Below are 20,793 nucleotides of genomic sequence, written 5' to 3' on the forward strand. Positions count from 1 at the left end.
GATGCTGTGCTGAAGCCCTGCCTTTATTATTATAGTTGCTGGAGAAACTAGAATTAATGCAAGGGATGGCACACAGAGGCCTCATCCATTTGATGTAAATCAAGGCACTGCACATTTAAATTGCTCTGCTTTCTTTCAGGAAAGTACATTGAAGTGATTCATTAGGCGCTGTGCCATTTGCGAGAAACAGAGCAATTCTCGTCAGCATACCAGAGCACCTCTGGTAGTCAAATTTAAAAAGCAATCAAGTCTACTAATACCTTCCTCTGATGCCCATTTACATCAGTGGCAAACATGATTCCCAACAATTCTGATTTAAATGAATAAAGAGCAAATTAACCTCAGCTAATGCAGCACAGAGGCAAAACCTACACAGCAAAACTTCATGACACCTCCACCTATGTATATTTCATTTCCTAAAACTCACCCATTATTCTCCCCTACATTTGATAATTCAATATAACATACTGCCAAGTTCAGAACAGATCACAAGTTATAAATATGAATCTCCCCCAGAAGCTTAGATGCATTCAATAGCATTGCAAGCAATCATTTATAGTACCATTTTAAAATTTATAATATCCCAGAAAGGCAGAGATTGTTGCTTGATGTACAGAAAAACTGCTTTTACTGAGCACCGGAAAGCTTTGCTTATGCATGGAAATCATCCTCTGCTAAACAAGGACTGGCACAAATGACAGATTGGATGAAATGAAACATAATGAATAATTTGTGCTAGCTTGGAGCAGTCAGCTATGTATCTTCCTATAAACCAACACTTTCAGAGCTGTATACAGATACAAAACATTTAGGACTTTTTCACCAACATCACGGAGCTGCTTTAAAAAGGTGTCACTAAATAATTAACTCAGCAATCAGAACCTGGAAAAGGAGAAAACATGGCCCCAATCCAGCACACATACTGAAGTTCCACATCATTTTAAACATGCACTATTCTTTCCTGTGGGACTGTCACCGGTGATATTCAGAGTATGGGATCTTGGCATAAGGACCGGCATATAGCAGAACCGTAGAATTTGTTCGGGAGCACAAGGTCATGTACTGCAACCCCCTGCAATGCAGGAATTGCAGCTAAAGCCAATTAAGGTGAGTCCACCACATTCTGTCCTTTTTCCGAACAGTTCCCACTATCGGAAAGTTCTTCCTGATGCTTAGTTGGAATCTCATTTCTTGTCATTTGCTCCATCTTCCACGTGACAGCCTTTCAGGTATTTGTGTCTTCTTTTCCTCATTTCAGAAAACGAGAAAAACATTTTCCCACCTCCAGTTCCCCTGCACTCCAAGAATTCTCAAAGAATATTGGCAGAGGCTCTGAGATTACACCCGCAAGTTCCTGTGTGGGTGTCTGAGGGCCCTGCTCCTTCCTGCCACTCACCATCTGGCCCGGGGCGGGGCCTGAAGCCCCATAAGGGCTGCTGTGCTCTGCTGCCCAGGAGGACTCTCCTGCGTGGGTGTCTGAGGGCCCTGCTCCTTCCTGCCACTCACCATCTGGCCCGGGGCGGGGCCTGAAAGGCCTCACAGGGACGATTGCTGTCACTGCTGCTGCGGCCCAGGGGGATCCGGAGGGGTGCAGAGTTCTTTTTAAAATGTTTTAAAATTTTCCTTTTCCTTTTTATTTCTTTATTATTATTATTGTCATTATTATTATTGTATATGCAGGGATGGGGTGGGGGTGGGATGGATGTTTAGTTGGGAATTTGTTTGATTTTGATGGATTTGTAATTTTTACAGTTTTTTATTTGTATTGTTTTTTGTTTTTTGGGGTTTCTTTTTTGTTTTGTTTTCATTGTTTTAAGGTCTTATTTTGTTCTTAAGGGGAGGGGTCAGGGCTGCCGGGGAGTGGGTCCCAGCCAACAAAATGGCTGCGGCATGTTCCACAGGGGGGGATGCGTTGGGACAACCGATCTCAGTGATCTCGGGTAGGAGGAGGAGTTATGCTAAGACCAGACCATGTCATTACAGAGGAGGCAGGTTTAGTCGTTGTCTGAGGACTATCCCTGCCTCCAGGTCTGGTCCTGACCAGATGGATACTAGAATCAGCAAGGGATACCCTCATGACCTGAAGGTACTGGTGTGCAATGCCAGGTCAATGATTCATAAGACCACTGCCATCCATGACCTGATCATGGATGGAGGATTTGACCTGGCATGTGTAACAGAGACTTGGTTGAATGAAGAGGATAGGCCTGTTCCTGCCGCTGCTTGTCCACCAGGTTTCTCTTACGCACAGCAACCCAGGCCTTGTGGGCGGGGAGGGGGGGTTGCAGTGATTTTTAGGAAGTCATTAGTTTGCACCAGGCGTCCTATTGGGAAGACCCAGTTCTCTGAGTGCATGTTCTGGAAGTTGGGCAATAGGGGCAGTACAGGATTCCTTTTGGTGTACCGACCTCCCCGCTGCACCAAGGATTCCCTGCCTGAGCTGCTTCAGGTCGTGGCGGATGTTCTCCTGGAGACGCCTAGTTTGGTTGTCCTAGGGGATTTTAATATCCATGCCGACACGACCTTACAAGGGGCCGCTCGGGACTTCATGGAAAGCATAGCCTCCATGGGGCTGTCCCTGAATAAGTTTGGCCCAACCCATAGCCGCGGACATGCCTTGGACCTGGTGTTTACCTCTACGGATGTTGGTGACCTGACACTAACTAAAAGTAAAACAAAAGAAGTGCCATGGTCAGATCACTTCCTGGTGCAACTGGACTTCTCCGCAACCCTTCCCCTCTGCAGGGAGGTGGGACCGATTCGGATGGTCCGCCCCCGCCACTTAATGGATCCAAATGGTTTCCAGAGAGTGGTAGGGGATGCTTTATCCCATGTTGATGGCCTTTCAGCTGATTCCCTGGTGGCCCGCTGGAATGTGGAGTTAACCAGGGCTATTGACTGTTTGGCTCCGAAGCGCCCTCTCCGATTGCATGGAGCCCGGAGAGCCCCGTGGTTTTCCACGGATCTGAGGGCAATGAAACAATCGTTGAGACGGCTAGAGCGCCGGTGGCGGATAACTCATTCTGAAGCTGACCAGACACAGGTTAGAGCTCAATGTCGAGCCTATCAAGTGGCGGTAGCGACGGCGAAGAAGACTTTCTTCACCGCCTCTATTGCATCTGCAGAAAACAGCAGCAGGAGACTTTTTCAGGTGGTCCGCAATTTAGCGGAACCACCTGCTACATCGGGGCCCAGTACGGGCCACATGATCTCCTGCAACGATTTTGCAAAGTTTTTTGCAGATAAAGTCGCTCAGATTCGGGAAGAGGTAGACGCCACTGTGGGAGAAGGGCCGGGGCGGGAGAGTGCTAGAGTCCTGTCTAGTCAAATTGCATGGGATCAATTCCAATCTGTTACCTCCGAGGATGTGGACAGGCTGCTTGGACGAGTGAAACCAACCACCTGTCTCCTTGATCCTTGCCCATCCTGGCTTATAAAAGCTAGCCGGGAAGGACTGGGCGATGGGCTTCGTGGGGTGGTGAATGCTTCCCTCCGTGAGGGAGCCTTCCCAGACCCGCTGAAAGAGGCGGTTATTAAACCACTTCTTAAAAAACCATCTTTAGATGCGGCCACGATGGCCAACTATCGCCCAGTCTCAAATCTTTCCATTCTTGGGCAAGGTGATTGAGCGAGTGGTTGCTGAACAACTTCAGGCACGCCTGGAAGAAGCGGACCATTTGGATCCCTTCCAGTCGGGATTCAGGCCTCATCATGGGACTGAAACTGCCTTGGTCGCACTGGTTGATGATCTCCGGTGGGCTAGGGACAAAGGTGAGAGCTGTTTCCTAGTTCTGCTGGATCTCTCAGCGGCGTTTGATACCATCGACCATAACATCCTTCTGGACCATCTAGAGGGGCTGGGAGCTGGGGGCACTGTCATACAGTGGTTCCGCTCCTTCCTCCTGGGCCGTGTTCAGAAAGTGGTGGTGGGGGATGAGTGTTCAGACCCCTGGGCTCTCACTTGTGGGGTGCCTCAGGGTTCTGTCCTCTCCCCCATGCTTTTCAACATCTACATGCAGCCGCTGGGAGAGATCATCAGGGGGTTTGGGCTGGGTGTTCATCAGTATGTGGATGATACCCAGCTCTACCTCTCTTTCAAATCAGAACCAGTGAAGGCAGTGAAGGTCCTGTGTGAGTGTCTGGAGGCGGTTGGAGGATGGATGGCGGCTAACAGATTGAGATTGAATCCTGACAAGACAGAAGTACTGTTTCTGGGGGACAGGAGGCGGGCAAGTGTGGAGGACTCCCTGGTCCTGAATGGGGTAACTGTGCCCCTGAAGGACCAGGTGCGCAGCCTGGGAGTCATTTTGGACTCACAGCTGTCCATGGAGGCACAGGTTAAATCTGTGTCCAGGGCAGCTGTGTACCAGCTCCATCTGGTACGCAGGCTGAGACCCTATCTGCCTGTGGACTGCCTCGCCAGAGTGGTTCATGCTCTGGTTATCTCCCGCTTGGATTACTGCAATGCACTCTACGTGGGGCTACCTTTGAAGGTGACCCGGAAACTACAACTAATCCAGAACGCAGCAGCCAGACTGGTGACAGGGAGCGGCCACCGAGACCATATAACACCGGTCTTGAAAGACCTACATTGGCTCCCAGTACGTTTCCGAGCACAATTCAAAGTGTTGGTGCTGACCTTTAAAGCCCTAAACGGCCTCGGTCCAGTATACCTGAAGGAGCGTCTCCACCCCCATCGTTCTACCCGGACACTGAGGTCCAGCACCGAGGGCCTTCTGGCGGTTCCCTCACTGCGAGAAGCCAAGTTACAGGGAACCAGGCAGAGGGCCTTCTCGGTAGTGGCGCCCTCCCTGTGGAATGCCCTCCCACCAGATGTCAAAGAGAACAACAACTACCAGACTTTTGGAAGACATCTGAAGGCAGGCCTGTTTAGGGATGCTTTTAATGTTTGATGTATCATAGTATTTTAATATTCTTTTGGAAGCCGCCCAGAGTGGCTGGGGAGGCCCAGCCAGATGGGCGGGGTATAAATAATAAATTATTATTATTATTATTATTATTATTATTATTAAGTACCCCTGGGTGCAGCTCATTAGGCCCTAGAGGTCTGAATTCACGTCTCAGGTCATACTGAATTTTAGCCTGCCTGACCTTCTCCCTGAAAGTGTTGGCTACTCGTTTAAACGCTTCCTTCATGATTTGCCCCATTTCTTATACAACCCCCTTTTATATCTAAACACTCATTATGCAGCCAACCACACCAGTTTCTTTAGGTGACTCCTACTTTTCTTTCTTGTTGTAATTGTTTGTAGTTCTGCCTTCAGTGTCTCACCTTTCAAAAACTCCCATCCACCGTGAATTCCCTTCTCTTTAAGTATTTCTGACCGCAGGATCACACCCAGCATTTCCTTAAGCTTCTTTGAAATTGGCTTTCCTAAAGTCCAGAGTGTGTGTCCAATTACACTTGGCTTTTCCTTTCCTCTGCATAATGAACCCCTGGAGGATGTGGTCACTTCCTACCAAGATTTCTGCTGCTACTGTCCTTCCCTTTTAGTGAAGATCAGGTCCAAGATTGCTAATCCCCTTGTTGCTTCTTTCACATTCAGGGAGATGAGATTGTCAGTAAGTCTTCCTATAACAGTAGTTTCCGAATTGAAGCATACCAAGAAACCACATAGAATAATAGAATCATAGAGTTGGAAGAGACCACAAGGGCCATCGAGTCCAACCCCCTGCCAAGCAGGAAACACCATCAGAGCACTCCTGACATATGGTTGTCAAGCCTCTGCTTAAAGACCTCCAAAGAAGGAGACTCCACCACACTCCTTGGCAGCAAATTCCACTGTCAAACAGCTCTTACTGTCAGGAACTTCTTCCTAATGTTTAGGTGGAATCTTCTTTCTTGTAGTTTGGATCCATTGCTCCGTGTCCGCTTCTCTGGAGCAGCAGATGCCCTCTATGTGACATCCTTTTATATATTTGAACATGGCTATCATATCACCCCTTAACCTCCTCTTCTCCAGCCTAAAATGCCCAGCTCCCTTAGCCATTCCTCATAAGGCATCGTTTCCACACTTAGCAACACTGAAGCACATCAAGATAGCAAACCACTGATTGTTCCCAAGCTAACCATAGTTTCCTGGTCTGCTCACACTGTGATGGAAATGTGTTTAATTGGAGAAGGGAATGCTTTTGCACCCTAATATTCTGCTTCCAAAAATCTGTATTAGCTTGAACATAGTTACAGAAGAGGCAGAATGACCTCCACGAATCTCAAAGAGATGCTCCTTCCATACAGATCAGAGATAGGGAGGGTGGAGAATCTGTCCAATTAGCTTTAAAGATTAACTTTTTATGCAGTCTCCTTCTGTTTACTGTCCTGATCAAAGGTTAGTTTATTGTACTGGCCAACTTAAACGGTTAACTTGACAAGTTTCTGAAAATGTTATGTCACTGCTGATGTGTAATGGACAACATGGCAGTAATTATGTAACAAATAGGACTTCTGCTGTTTGTGAGAAGGCATATAGTAACAGCTGTGCAAACCCTGTGACTATTACAGTTCCCATCACTGTATGGGGCTGTCCTTTACTGCAGTAAAGTCAATTTAAAAAGGGTATTGTCTTGCCTGAATACTGGTTGAGTTTTTATTCATTTAGTTCTCTACCAGGAGACAAACTTAGAGTGTTTGTAGTACAATGTCAACAGTTCTAAACGCTGATGTTTTAAGGTTTTATTTGTGGTTTTAGATATGTATTTGCCATCTTGTGAATTCCTGCACATAAGTGCTGGCCTGTCCACTTTATCACTGTTGACTCTTCACTGGTGAACGCATTTCCACCAAGCAACCCAAAATAAACAAAGTGACTGGACTTTGAGAGTATTCATATACATGGGCTTTATGTGGGTGAGTGTCCAGGAGGTTGTATCTAGCTAAGTCATCCTCAGAGTAGACTCACTGGAATGGCCTTAGCTCTGCATGCAGAAGGTCCCAGGTTCCATCCCTGGAGTCTCCAAGTACGGCTGTGGGAGACTCCTTGCCTGAAATCCTGGAGAAGCTGCTACCAGTCAGTGCAGACGATATGGAGCCAGACTGACCACTGGGTCTGACTCAGCATGAATGAGCTTCTCCCTAATTGCACAAGTCACTTATGCAGACAGCACTGGTATGACATCTACTGGGAACTGCAGAATATTCCAAAGCAAAAGCTTGAGTTATGTCCCAGCAGAGATATGATTTCTGACTGCTGCTCATTTCTTTGCTTTACTGTCATTTCGAGTCTTCTGTCTCTTCCCCCCTCCTCACACTCACCTCTCCACAGGACTCATGTGCATTATCAATGAGAAAGGTCTATTAAAATGACATCTACCTCCAGGATGAGAAAACACCCATGACAACTGAAGTAGCTTTTAAAAGCTATTACATGCACACACCCTTTCACTACTGTCAAAAAAGGAAGTCCAGGAGATTATGACTGACTGCTGAGTATTCATTTAAAATCCAGCTACAATTCCAGAGACAGACACATGACCACAGCAATGGCATCTGGGAGGTCTTAAAAATTAACTGTCAGGGAACTGCCATTGGAGCCAGAGGGAGAGGGAGGGCTCCAGAGGGATTACGGAGAGCGTCCCGGGAGGGAGAGAAGCAGCCCATCTTCTGGGGAAGGAAATCAGCGTAACACCAGTGGAGAAGGGGGGGCAGATGGGGGAATCGGCGAGGTGGCTCCATGACTCCTCGCCGGAGACCAGCGGGGAGAGCACGGGTCCTCCGCTGCCCACACCCTCCCTGCGCAGAAGGCTTCTGCGCAGGGAGAGTGGGCGGAGACTAGGTGTCAAAAGCTTCTTTGCTGGAAGAAGTTCAAGAAACGTCCACTGATGGATTCTGCCAACGATTGAGACAGCCACGGGTGAGTGGCTGTCCGGACAGAAAGGGTTCACTCAGGCAACCCAGCCAGGTGTGGCGCCGATTTTACGCACGAGCAACCCCTAGAACCATTACATTAACCAACTTGGCGGACTGCTTAATGATTTTCCTGCATGTTGTAGCAAACATAATGCACTATGCTAAAGGCTGTGTGATTTTTAATTGCACCTTCACTGGTTATTTTAGAGTATTTTATTGTATTGCAATTTGCATTCCACCGAATTTAAAGTGTAATACAATGCAATAAAATAAAAAATATAAAAGAAGGAACAAAAATACAATTAAAAATCACTATAGGTGGCATGCCCACTATTTGAAATTTGCCAGGTGCAAATTTCAGCCACTTGTGACCAAGTGAAGATGCCTGGGCGCCAAATGTCTCCACCATCTGGAAGTGCCTGCCTGGGCATCCTTCGATCTTGACTGTTTTCACACACTAGCAGCACATCCTATAGAATTCTCTTTGTTATATTTTATCTGCACAATCAGAATGAATTTCAGGAACCAAAGGGTCCTATGGAAAAATACAAATTTCGAGCCATCCAGCCCCAAAATGGCAACAAGGCATTCTGTTTTGGCAACTGTAACCCTGGTTTAAGGAGCCATTTGGAGCCTAGCTTATTTATCCGAGTTCCTACCACTGGGCCGCATGCCCTGGGCCACCTGAATGAAGCCCATGAACCACCAGTGGCCCAAGGACTACAATCAATCATATATTATAGAGTCACAGATCCATTAAAACAAAACTAAGTAAGAGTATGTTTTAATGATCACATTTTTATTCTTAAAGCACAGTATGATACCAGAGGGGAGGAACATGAAATACAAATGGCAATTAAGAGTGTGTGTACCCCCTTATGAGACATTTAAGCAGAAAAGAGGAACTTGGCCACTAACTCTGTCATTAACTTGTTTGTATCAGCCAATAAGCTCACTGGAAGGACAGATCCAATACTTTGGCCCCCTCATGAGAAGAGAAGACTCCCTGGAAAAGACCCTGATTTTGGGAAAGATGGAGGGCACAAGGAGAAGGGGACGGCAGAGGATGAGATGGTTGGACAGTGTTCTCGAAGCTACCAGCATGAGTTTGACCAAACTGCGGGAGGCAGTGGAAGACAGGAGTGCCTGGCGTGCTCTGGTCCAGGGGGTCACGAAGAGTCGGACACGACTAAACAACAAAAGCAGCCAATAAATATTCCAGATATACCTCCTAGCATCCTTCCAGGGTGTTTCCTCATAAGTGGCAAAGTGGTCCATTATATTCAAAAGAGGCATGGCCCAGATTAGGAATCCCTAACCTAGAACAGGGTGGGAAAATTCATGGCTCTCCAGATGTAGCTTCACTGCTACTCCCATCAGCCCTGACTATTGGCCCTGCCGCTTGGAGCCAATCCAGCAACAGCTGGAGGGCCATCGGTTCACCATCCCTGACTGCTAGAGAGCCAGGGATAACAGAGTTGTGCGTGTTTGGTTTTTAAAGGAAAACTCAGTTTAAACCACAGGGACATTTGCAAGAGTCAATGGTTTCTGGAAAGCCTCCAATATAGCTTGTTATGCACTCCTGCCTCAAACACCATTGCGAGTATCTCCAGAGGTCCCTGTTGCTTCGTTTTTCTCTTCTTTACAACATGGACCCTGGATTTATTGCTACAGACAAGTTAGGTAGATGCTTTCCATAATAATTAGCTGAGGCTGGGAAGGCTCTCAATTCCTTCAGACTCTCTTGCCCAGGTGTTTGGATTTTTTGTTGTTGTTCCTGGATGTTTTTTTCTGCTTTCCTCGCCAGGAGCTCTGTGGTGTCTATGAGTCAATCAAATGACCCAGGAAAGTAACATTTTCTCCCTAATCCAGTCTCCCATAATGAACTGACCAGTACTAATTTGGGATTAAGACATCCAGACACAGGACTGTTTCAAAGGAGATGGAAATTCCCAGGCTAACACTGCTTGGGTTTCTGCCATGTACCCTGACACCCTGGTTGTAGAAGCCGTTCCAAAGTAGTAACCCCTTTGTTTTCAGGGACTGGGGGAGGAGTGTCAGTGAAAAAGAATTGGGGTCAATGCTTCACTTCCTTTTGGAAACCACAAGGGAACCAAAATATTCACAGAAATTCATCACTGCTGGCGTAATGCTGCCATACAAATCAATTGCGCAGCCTGCATTTGGGATACGGTGAGCAGTTCTGTCAACCCCACCTCAAAAAGGACATTGTAGGTTCAGAAAAAGGCAACCAAAATGAATAAGGGGGTGCAGCAAATCCCCCAAGAGAAAGGTGGCAGCATTTGGAGTTTTCATTGGCAGAACATGCAAGTTTATAAAGTGGTGCATGTTTGTCTTTGTCTGTTGTGGCACCAGAACTTGGGGACACCCAGCAAATCTGAATGATGGAAGATTCAGGACAGAATTTCATGCAGCATAGTTAAACTATGGAACTCATTCCCACAAGAGGCAATGGTGCCCACCAGCTTGGATGGATTTAGAAGAGAATTAGGCAGATTTGTGGAGGATAAGGCTATCAACGGCTACTAGCCATGATGGCCATGCTCAGCGCTATTTTTCTAGAAAAAGAGGTGCCAGAGGTGGACACCTCCCTCATTTTCTTAGAATGGCACTGTCACCCACCCAAGAGGTGCCAGAACTTAGATCTGGCAAGTTCTGGCTGAAAAAAGGCCGGCAATGCTTCTGAATACAGTTGCTGCAAATCGCAGGAGGGGAGAGGGCTCTTATGCTCAAGCCCTGCTTGAAGGTTTCCCATGGGGTCATATAGTTGGCCACCATGAGAAGAGGATGTCAGGCTAGATGGGTCATTGGCTCACTCTGCTCCTAGCCACTCACTGAATCTTAACGGTATCCCCACTAGTATAAAAAGGGAAGCCCCATTAGTATAAAAACTCAGAGGCAGAGCACTTGCCTTGCAGGCAGAAGCGAGTCTACCCCATTGTGTCAAACAGGTCTTACTCTCAGTGTCTAGGATTGCAGCTTTAGAACAGCCTTCCCCAACCTGGTGCTCTCCAGAAGTTTTAGACTATAATGTCCATCAGCAAGTGAGCTGGCTAGGGCTGATGGGAGTTGTACTCCAATAGATCAGGAGAGCACTAGGCTGAGGAAAGCATCCTTTAGAAAGAATGTCAGGGAAAGCTAGCAACTAACATGAGAATACAGGTATGGTATGATACCTGGAAGATCTGTTGAAAGGGAGGCCCAATGCTGTAGCTCTTTTGTGTTTTATCTCTGCCTGATCTCAGCAGAAAGAACTTTGGCTAATCCCTCACCAGCTGGTGGCTGTTAGACTGACAGCACAAAAGAAACCGAGCACAAGTTCATCTAACAGGTGTGAGGAGGAGGGAAGAGAATGATGTTCACACCCAGGTTTCCTTTTTTAGCACACACAAACTGCAATCACAATAATTGCTCATCAAGAAGACATTATTTCCAGGGGAGGAGGCTATCACCGCAGCTAGTAAGAGGGCTATGCAATTATTTTATTAAAAAGGATGAGTACAGAGACATCAAAATTGTTTTAGGGGTTGTTGTTTTTGGGTGGGGGGAGGAGGGATTCTACAAGAAAAGCAAAAGTCAGCGCATAAAGAATAAAATCCAAAATTCACAGGAGGGCAATACCTGGCCAACCAAAATGTTGCAAGCTCCCTAATTCTCCAGAACTCTTTAGCTGGCTAGATATTAAACTAAGCAGCCATGGGGACGGGGCGGGGGGGGGGGGAGGGAAAAATTCTGGATTATTGTTAAAGGTGTAAAGTAGGAGTGGGAAACCTTGGGGCTGGGGGCCAAATATGGCTGGCAGCCCTCTGTATCTGGCTGGCAGCCCTCTCCCCAGGCCACACCGCTCGCTGCCCCTGCTTCACACCCCGCCCCCCCGCATGTGCTTATGCCTGGCTGGAATGTGTCCTTGAGCTCTGATGACGCCACTTATTTGTCTTGATGGAGGTGGTGGGTGTACCTGTGTCTGCCTCCAGGTCACATCTTTTGCTCCACCCACTTTTTGCCTCTGGCCGTTACTGGCATGCGCATGAACACACAGGCAGGATGATGAGCACAGATTAAATCCTGCTGGGAACAGAGTGGTGCTGCCAATGCAGGATTAAACCCTGTCCTCCAAGCACATCAGCTGATGCCACCATGTGATGTCAGTTGGTGGCTGGATGGCCATGATTGCAGGGAAATGACCTGGTGGGCCAAACTGGGTCCCAAGGGGGCTGGAAGTTCCCTACTCCTGGTCTGCTCTCACTTGCAGCAGCCCTGCAGGGTCACAGGCAGAGAAGGGCTTCCCCCTTCACCAGATACCTGAGACTGTTAACTGGAGACAGGAGCCACATCAGGGAGAGGTCACTGCAGGAGAAGGATCTAGGAGTCTTGGTTGACCACAAACTTGACATGAGCCAACAGTGTGACGCGGCAGCTAAAAAAGCCAATGCAATTCTGGGCTGCATCAATAGGAGTATAGCATCTAGATCAAGGGAAGTAATAGTGCCACTGTATTCTGCTCTGGTCAGACCTCACCTGGAGTACTGTGTCCAGTTCTGGGCACCACAGTTCAAGAAGGACACTGACAAACTGGAACGTGTCCAGAGGAGGGCAACCAAAATGGTCAAAGGCCTGGAAACGATGCCTTATGAGGAACGGCTAAGGGAGCTGGGCATGTTTAGCCTGGAGAAGAGGAGGTTAAGGGGTGATATGATAGCCATGTTCAAATATAGCCATGTTCAAATATATAAAAGGATGTCACATAGAGGAGGGGGAAAGGTTGTTTTCTGCTGCTCCAGAGAAGCGGACACGGAGCAATGGTTCCAAACTACAAGAAAGAAGATTCCACCTAAACATTAGGAAGAACTTCCTGACAGTAAGAGCTGTTTGACAGTGGAATTTGCTGCCAAGGAGTGTGGTGGAGTCTCCTTCTTTGGAGGTCTTTAAGCAGAGGCTTGACAACCATATGTCAGGAGTGCTCTGATGGTGTTTCCTGCTTGGCAGGGGGTTGGACTCGATGGCCCTTGTGGTCTCTTCCAACTCTATAATTCTATGATTCTATGACTGTGAGCAACACCACAGAAGGGGCATCTCTAGGGCCAAGGTTAAATCGACAAGCCAGGAGGTTTAATGTGATGTTAATGTAATCTTGTTATATTTATAGCACTGGAATGTTGGGTTTTAATGTATGTTCTCATACTTGCTATAATGCAGTCATTTTATTATGTTATTGTGATTTTTTCCTTGCAATGGTTGATTTTGAGATGCTTTCCTGCTTCCTTTGCTGCAAGCTGCTTTGAGCATGATTCTTTTTTGTGGAAAAGTGACATACAAATACAATTATGAATGAATGAATGAATGAAGCAGGCTGAGCCTGGGGTCTTCTATGGAATAACAGGACCCCCCCCCAATCTGATCTCTGGCCTGCTTCACATGGAAATAAGGGCAGAAGGCAGAAAGAAACATCAACTAGCCTTAGGATTAGACCAGGTTTTGAAACAGTGCCACACTGCAAACCCTCCCTATTTTACAGTAGACAGATCCCCAACTTCACGTTTGCTGATCCACGTTTGCTTGGCCACCCAGATTCCCAAACTGGATCTCTCTCTGTCTTACAAAGAGTCAGGTTTAGGGTAAGGGCAAGGAGGCTGGAACAGTTCAACAAGCCTGGAGCCTCGCCTATAAAAGTCTACCAAGCACATGGATGGAATAAAAGAAGGATCCAGGGTCTTGAATGAGCACAGTTAAGATTCTTTCTTTCTAAAGGGATTTTCAGATGCATGCAGCCCTGCAAGGAGAGAAAGGAATGGAATTCCAAAAGGCGCACAGAGAGACAAAGGAAAGGATGGGGGAGACAAACAAGACTGGGGTCTCATCTTGGAATGAAAACAGGCAGAAGGGTAATGATTTTGAGCCTTCACCATAGATGGCAGTGTGGCATTAACTGGTGGGAAAGAAATTTGAGAAAGACAACACACAACCAGTTTCACATAAATCTGTACTTAGACCTGATGGTTCAGATAGCATGCAACAGAATGAATATTAAGGAATTGTGTCTGGCAGCCACAGAACCACAGAGTTTTGCTTTTTGTGCCACCTACCTCATGTTTACCCTGCCTATACTAGGATAATCACAGTTGTAAATGCTTTTTAAAAATCAAATTGTTAATTACTGCAATCAAGTATTTTTTTAAAAGCATCCAAGGCACTGTTTGGAATGGGAACAAATGCCCTTATCAGCAACACAGCTTATCATCGCAGTTCAGGCTTTTCTTTTCATTTTTAATGACTGCACATATTTAGAAATTTCAAGTACCAGAAGATGCCAAACTTAAACCCAAACCCAGTTCAGGAGTGAGAAGTCACCTTGCTTCTTAGAGCAAAGATTTAAAATATACTAAATTTGCAGATGATTCTCAAAAATCAGAACTCTGCTCATAAGCGCACCTCAGTGGCTTTATCAACACAGCGGCTTTCAGGTCTGATTAGAGACCTAAAAGAAATAAGGAAAGATTTGAACACAGAGAGAGAGATGGAGAGAAAAGAACCCCCTGGATAAAAAGCCACAGAGTAGCTGTTTTTGAGAAAGGTTTCTGAAAAGAAACCATTTTTTTGCAGAAGAACTTGGTCCTATTTGTATGTGACTGAAAGCAACTAGGACGCCCCCAAAAGGCAGCAGAGATCGTCTCCTGGATTTATCCACAAACCACAGGCCTTCCTTCCACAGCTGTCACAAACAAAGCTGCCCGTAACCACAAGCTTTATTGAAAGCTCTGCTGAAGATAAGCCACACAGCCTGCACATCCCTTTGTTCCAAATAGCCATTTTAGGATGGATCTCTGCTGTGCCTCTTAGCCCTGTATCATGCACCCACACACCCTTCCCTCCTTTGTGCCTCCCCCCCCCCCCCCGCTGCACACACAAAGAAGCTCTGTACTGTATATGCTTGTCCCAAATTCATATGCAGCTCAAGTCTCTGAGTATCTGGGACTCAGTGGTTTCCTTGGTTCACAGCTGATCTGTGCATGTTGTGCTTGTGATCCCAAGGCATTTCACACTTCAGAGCAACTCAGGATATACCCCAGACAATCTCCTGCTACTGCTCTCTCCCTGGGTCTCCAGTCAAAAAACTAGAAGGTATTTTCTATCAGTGACCAAGACCAGTCATGCAAAAGCACAAACAGGCAGCCAATGCAAAGGACCCTGGAACAAAGAACGCAGAGACATAAAATTCAATTACTGGGAGAGACCCCTGAACCTCAGGAAAGTTTATCCCATCAGTCTCCAGAAATTGGATTAGTTGACAGCCCCAGAGTTGTTTAAACTATTTAAAATAGGTCTTTTGTATGCTAAACAGGGGCTCTGTTTTTGAATTGCAAATACCAAGCAAATCATTATCTCAGTTCCTGAGATGGACAAGGCTCCTGGATTAACAAGCAGCAGCTGCTCATGTCCTTCCAGGTGCAATGTTTGTAGTTGGGCTGAGAAAAAGAAGAAATTAGGGGACGCTAATAAAGCTGAAACTCAATGAGAAATAAAAAACACCTCTGGCAGTAAGTGAAAAGAATTAACTCTGCATATTTTATGTTTTACAAAGGAAGGTGTGGCCTCCCTTCCCTTACTGTCCCTACTCGATCCCAAACATGCTAGGTGCTAGATGTGGTGCTCCCACTGGCAGTAGGGAGGTGGGTGGGCATGGAAAAATGTAGTCCCTGGAGCAAAGAAGTGCAGCATGAACTTTCAAAGCCAATGAGAGGTCTTGCACGGCTCAGCAGAGTCTACCTTCCTCAAACACAACCAGCATCAACAGATGGAAAAAGCACATAGAGAAGTTGCAAGAGCACCTTGACTCTGAAAGGACTGTTCATCTGTCTCTCTCTCTCTCACACACACACCCTCACACAATTTTTATGACACATTCAACCAGCCTTGTGCTAGACGGCACTGTCTACAAAGAGGCGACTTCATACTGAACTGAAAATGCTATTTTGGACACAGGACCAAAAGCAAGATATCTAGCTGGGTGGGAGGGCAGAATTAGCTCAAAGGAAGGGCAGTGAGCTTACAGCAGAAAAGATAAGGCTGTGAAGATAAGGCCCAGTAATCCCTTAGGTGTCTGGGGCTTTGAGCCTGCTTGGTAACATCATCTCACTGAACAATGGGGAACCTGTGGACCTTCAGATGTTGTTGGCCTACAAATTCCATCATCCATGCTGGCTGGGGATCATAGGAGTTGGGATTCCAATAACATCCAGAGGGCCACATGCCTGAGATCTAGTATCTCTTGTGTGAACCGGCCTAAAATCAAGAGATAGGTACCACCGCTTGCTAAATCAGTTTTCTCCAGCATGGAGCCCTGCAGATATTTTGGACAACAGCCCCCATCAATCCCAGCCATGCTGATGGGATTTGGAGTCCAGGAACATCTGGAAGGCACCCTAAATAGTTGGGTATTGTTTTCATTGTTAGCTCAGTCTTAAGTACTAGCCAATGGGTGATAAAGGATGCATTTCGGGGAAAGGCAGAGGACTTTGCTTACCCAAATAAATGAAATCAACTTCAAAACAAAACAAAAACCCGTGATACACTTGAATAACCCGCATTTATGGTTCCTGCTAATTGCAGAGGGTGGAAGAACAGAGCAAAAAAAAGAGAGGATCTTTAAGGTTCCCAAGCGCAAACTGGACAGCTGTAATGTGCAGAGATGGTAACAGATTACTATAAAATTGCTCTTGAATGGGCAATGGGGGAGGGCTGGAGGAATTGCCAGATCATAATGTCCGGAAGGGGGAAGGATACCTGGGAAATATTGGAATGCTTTTATTACTGTGCTAGAACACTGGAGTGAGAATTGAAAGGGTTGGAGAGATTACATGTTCTATGGAGCGAAAGATTCTCTCTCCAGAAAGGAGAAATGAGGCGAGGGGAGATGTATTATTATTAACCCTCTATAGGTTTTTTTAGAGGCAAGGAATTTTCTGTTTGCAAAGGATGGGATGAAACCAAGAGGAAATCTAGATCCCAGTGTATTTTTAAGAAGCCAGTGCTAGAACACCAGATCCTAACCCAGTTTCCTCAAAAATAAATGTTGATTGGGAATTCTTTCCAGGCAGGCATCTCCTGGAAGCTTCCACTGGAACCAAGGGAACTATTCCCCCCCCCCAAATCAGGTGTGCTTGGGATTGTGAGACCAAGTTGGACTCTTCAGGGTTTTTACTCAAAAACTGGGCAACAGGAAGATCACAAGGGCTCTCCATGGAGATAAGGAGAGTGGAGGATAGCAGGCCTCAATTCTGTGCATGTTTACTGCAATGTAAACCAGGGTCTTATTCCCATAAGAACATAATAAGAGCCTCTTAGATCAGGCTAGTGGCCCCTATAGCCCAGTATCCTGTTCTCACAGTGTCCCTACAGGGAATGTTGAGCCAGATGAGCCATTGGCCTGATCCAGCTGACTCTTGTGAGGTTCTCATGGGAAGACGACCCTGGTTTCCTTTACAGTAAACATGCACAGGATTGAGGCCTGCCATCCTCCACTCACTTTATATCCATGGAGAGCTCTGGTTCTTATGGGACACCAGATAAGGCCAATTGCTCATTTAGCCCAGCGTCTTCTTCCCATCAGGGCCGGCTGGGCTGCTGAACCAGACGGGGCATGGGCCTGATCCAGGGGGGTGTTGTTCTGAACGTAGTAAGGTGACGCGCCGGCCACCCCAGATGGGCCCGCTCCATCCGTAGGGATCTCCCTGCTTTGTCCCCCGCCCCGCCTGTGTCTCACCTGGTGGGGCGCAGCTTGGCGTCCTTTTTGCTGTCCACCACGGCCGGGACGCAGTTGGTCAGCTCGGTCCAGTCGGCGTGGAGCCCGCAGCTCCAGCCAGTGGAGAAGCGGGAGAAGAGCCAGGTCTCTCGCTTGCCCGGCCGGAGGCAGGTGCACTTTTTCTGTCCGGCCTTGCACTCGCAAGGTTGCTCCAGCTGGATGTTGCGCACCAGGTGGCGCCCGAAGGTGGTGCCGCCCGTCTTCTGGATGTGCAGGAAAACGATCAGATCGTCGCCAGCGATGTGGAAGTCCACGCGGCGCAGCAGGTCGGCTTCCGAGAAGTTCAGGCGCGGCACGAAGCGCGGAGGGCTCTCGTCCTCCGCCCGGTAAGGGTCCCCTCCCTGGCCGGCCTGGCGCGCCAGCAGGGCGGACGGGGCGGCCTCGGCCAGGCGCTGCCGCAGCTGGCACTCGCTACCCGGGCACACGTACTGCAGCACCAGCCCCCCGAAGAGCAGCAGCATCACCAGCGCCGCCAGCCCCCGGTGCCAGCGCTCCTCCATGGCCGGGGCGGGCGCATCGCCGCCGCCCGACGGCCCCGGTCACCGCCCCGCCAGCGTCGTCGCCGCCGTCCTCCTTCTCGCCGCTGCCTCCATACCGGTGCGCACCGACGAACGGCTCCCTCCACCTTCTCCTGCCGCCGACGCCGTCGCTCTGCCTGCCCGCTGCGGCTCCAGCGCCCGCCCCCGGCCCGCCCCTCGACGGCTGCAGTCCCCGCCTCAGGAGCGGCCTCTCCACTCAGAAAAAGCCTTTGTCTTTTCTGCCGGAGCGCCCGCGCCTCGCTTGCCTCCTCTTCCTCCTCCTCGGAAAGGCAGCCGGGCCCACCCCGAGCGCAGCGCCGACCCCGGCAGGAGCAGAGACCGGCTTAGTGGCCCGATCCTCCACTCCAAAGACGCGCCTCGCTCTCCTGGTTGCTGGCGCGGTTTCTCCCTATCGCTCCTAGGAAGAGGCGCCGCTGAAAGATTCACACGTCCTGGGGGGACCTGGGCACTGTCGCTCTTCTACGCAGCTTTCTCCGGCCTCCCCCACCCCCGTCCAGTTTGGGAGCCTCTAAGGCCGTCTCCTTTCCCTAGAGCCATCATTTATTTCCCTCTCTCACACACGCGCACATATAATGCCTGCCTTCCATGTTTCCACCCCCTGGGTTGGCAATGGCTTTTCCCAACCTGGTGCCCTCCATAAGTTTCTGGGACTCCCATTCCCATCATCCCTGACGAGGCAGGCGCTGTGATCTGAAGAACACCAGCCTAGGGTTGAAGGCCAGTCTCAGGGATCACACCAGAATACATTCAGCAGGGGAAAATGGCCTCTCTTAGTAGGTGAAGAAATTGACACCACCAGCACCAGCTTTCATCAGAAGGTCTCAAGGTTTAAAATTCAGAATTGAAAACGTATGGGTTAAGAACACTAGATGCTACCAGGAAGCCCAAAAGCAAACCAGGAGGGCAATAGTTGCAAGTGTGTCCCCAGCATAATGGAGACTAGGGCTGAGTGTAACAACACTCAGATGCACACTTCCTCTGGATATGGAGGTTCTATTAATCAGGGCTAATAAGAACATAAGGAAAGCCTGGTTGCTGGATCAGACCAAAGGCCTATCTAGTCCCATTTATCACAGAGGCCAAGCAGGTGCTTAATAGAAGCCTACTGGTAGGACATCATTACTGCCATTATAGAGTTGGAAGGGACCCCTAGGGGTCATCTAGTCCAACCCCCTGCAATGTACTTCATTTTATGCCACCTTTCTATTACAGGTGGCACCGTGAGTCAGCGCATCTGGTTGTCCACCAGAAGGCTGGTGGTACATTTGGTGGGGAGAGAGACTGTACTCCTATTATATCTCCTCACACCTTTCCAACATATATTTTGAAAGTGAGCCAAGATGAAGGGCATATTGCTAACCTCTCCCACTCCCCCAAAAAACATATCCAAGGCATGGAACCCATCAAGTTGATTTGATTCCATTTGAGTTCCACTCCTACCCAGAATAAATGTGTCATTTAAAGGAGCTGTGTTGTGAAATGTTCAGTTTGCAAAAGGCTATGTATTTCCATTCCAGTGTTTCAAGCAATCTGAAGGGGGGGATGAGTATATTCAATCCACTTGTTTTTACTTTAACTATGATATATTTACTTTAAAAATTAATAGACACATAAAGCAAGGAGGGAGGAGCCCTAAACATTGACTGCTAATTCATTGTGGGAATCAGAGGTCGTCTAATTTTGATGTGAAATTAATACATACCATAAAAGACGTGATGCATACAGGGGATGGCGCTCCCTGACAAACCATTAGCAGGAACAAGCTAAAATAAGCAATGATCAGTCCTTCACAGTTGAGGTATCTTCTTCCTGCATCAAGCCAGTTGCCGCTTACCAAGCTGAAAGTGGGAAATGGATGTGCACTTTCCATTTAGGCTGGAATTGTGCCTGTCAGATCTGACCAGTCTTTCCACCACCTGCCGCTACCTGGTGCCTTCTGCATGCAAAGCAGATATTCTGCTGTTGAATGAAGCCCACCCCCTTCTTTCCATGCTTCCGTGCTTTAAGAAATATATTAGCATGACTTCATTTAGCATTCACAGGGGCCCCCATTCCTGATCTCGAAGCATCAAGGCTGCTTCCCTGCACCCCTTCCGGACCCAGGAGCCTGGTGGGGGGCAAATGTTGCAAGAGGGTGGCTGGTCTTTGAGTGAAGGGCTCCGGGCGGGGAAGGCTGCCCAGATTGCTGCAATGTGATACATGTAATGTAGTATAATGAAAGATAGGCAGAAGGCACATTTGGCACACACACACACACACACACACACAGAGCGAGAGAGAGAGAGACCCTCCTAGTGTCCCTATTTTCCAGGGATGTCCCTGATTTAGAGAAGCCTTCTAGGGCTGCCATATGTTTGGACTGTCAAAATGGCATCCAGTCGGATTTTTGCTGAATCAATAAAAAAATGTCCCATGAAACCCGGACATATAGCAACCAGGGCGATTTTTAAAAGAAAAATGCTGTAAAAAGCCAAAAAAAGGAGCCCAAAACCTTTCTTTTTTTTTTCATTAGAGAAATGTTGGAGGAGATAAATAACTATACAACCTTTAGAAGACATCTGAAGGCA

At 47.8% G+C, this 20,793-nt stretch overlaps 1 protein-coding gene across 1 annotated transcript in view; it reads right to left on the reverse strand.

Moving 5' to 3' along the window:
• The window catches only part of HS6ST2 (heparan sulfate 6-O-sulfotransferase 2), a 144,361-nt gene extending 125,492 nt beyond the window's left edge, over positions 1 to 18,869 (reverse strand). The window contains exon 1 of the mRNA XM_079962865.1: positions 17,649 to 18,869. Coding sequence (XP_079818991.1) covers positions 17,649 to 18,187 — 539 coding nt within the window. The 5' untranslated portion in view covers positions 18,188 to 18,869. The remainder of the gene's footprint in view (positions 1 to 17,648) is intronic.
• Between the last annotated feature and the right edge of the window lie 1,924 nt (positions 18,870 to 20,793).

This window comes from Podarcis cretensis (assembly GCF_951804945.1).
Source record: "Podarcis cretensis genome assembly, chromosome: Z".
NCBI classification, from domain to species: domain Eukaryota; kingdom Metazoa; phylum Chordata; class Lepidosauria; order Squamata; family Lacertidae; genus Podarcis; species Podarcis cretensis.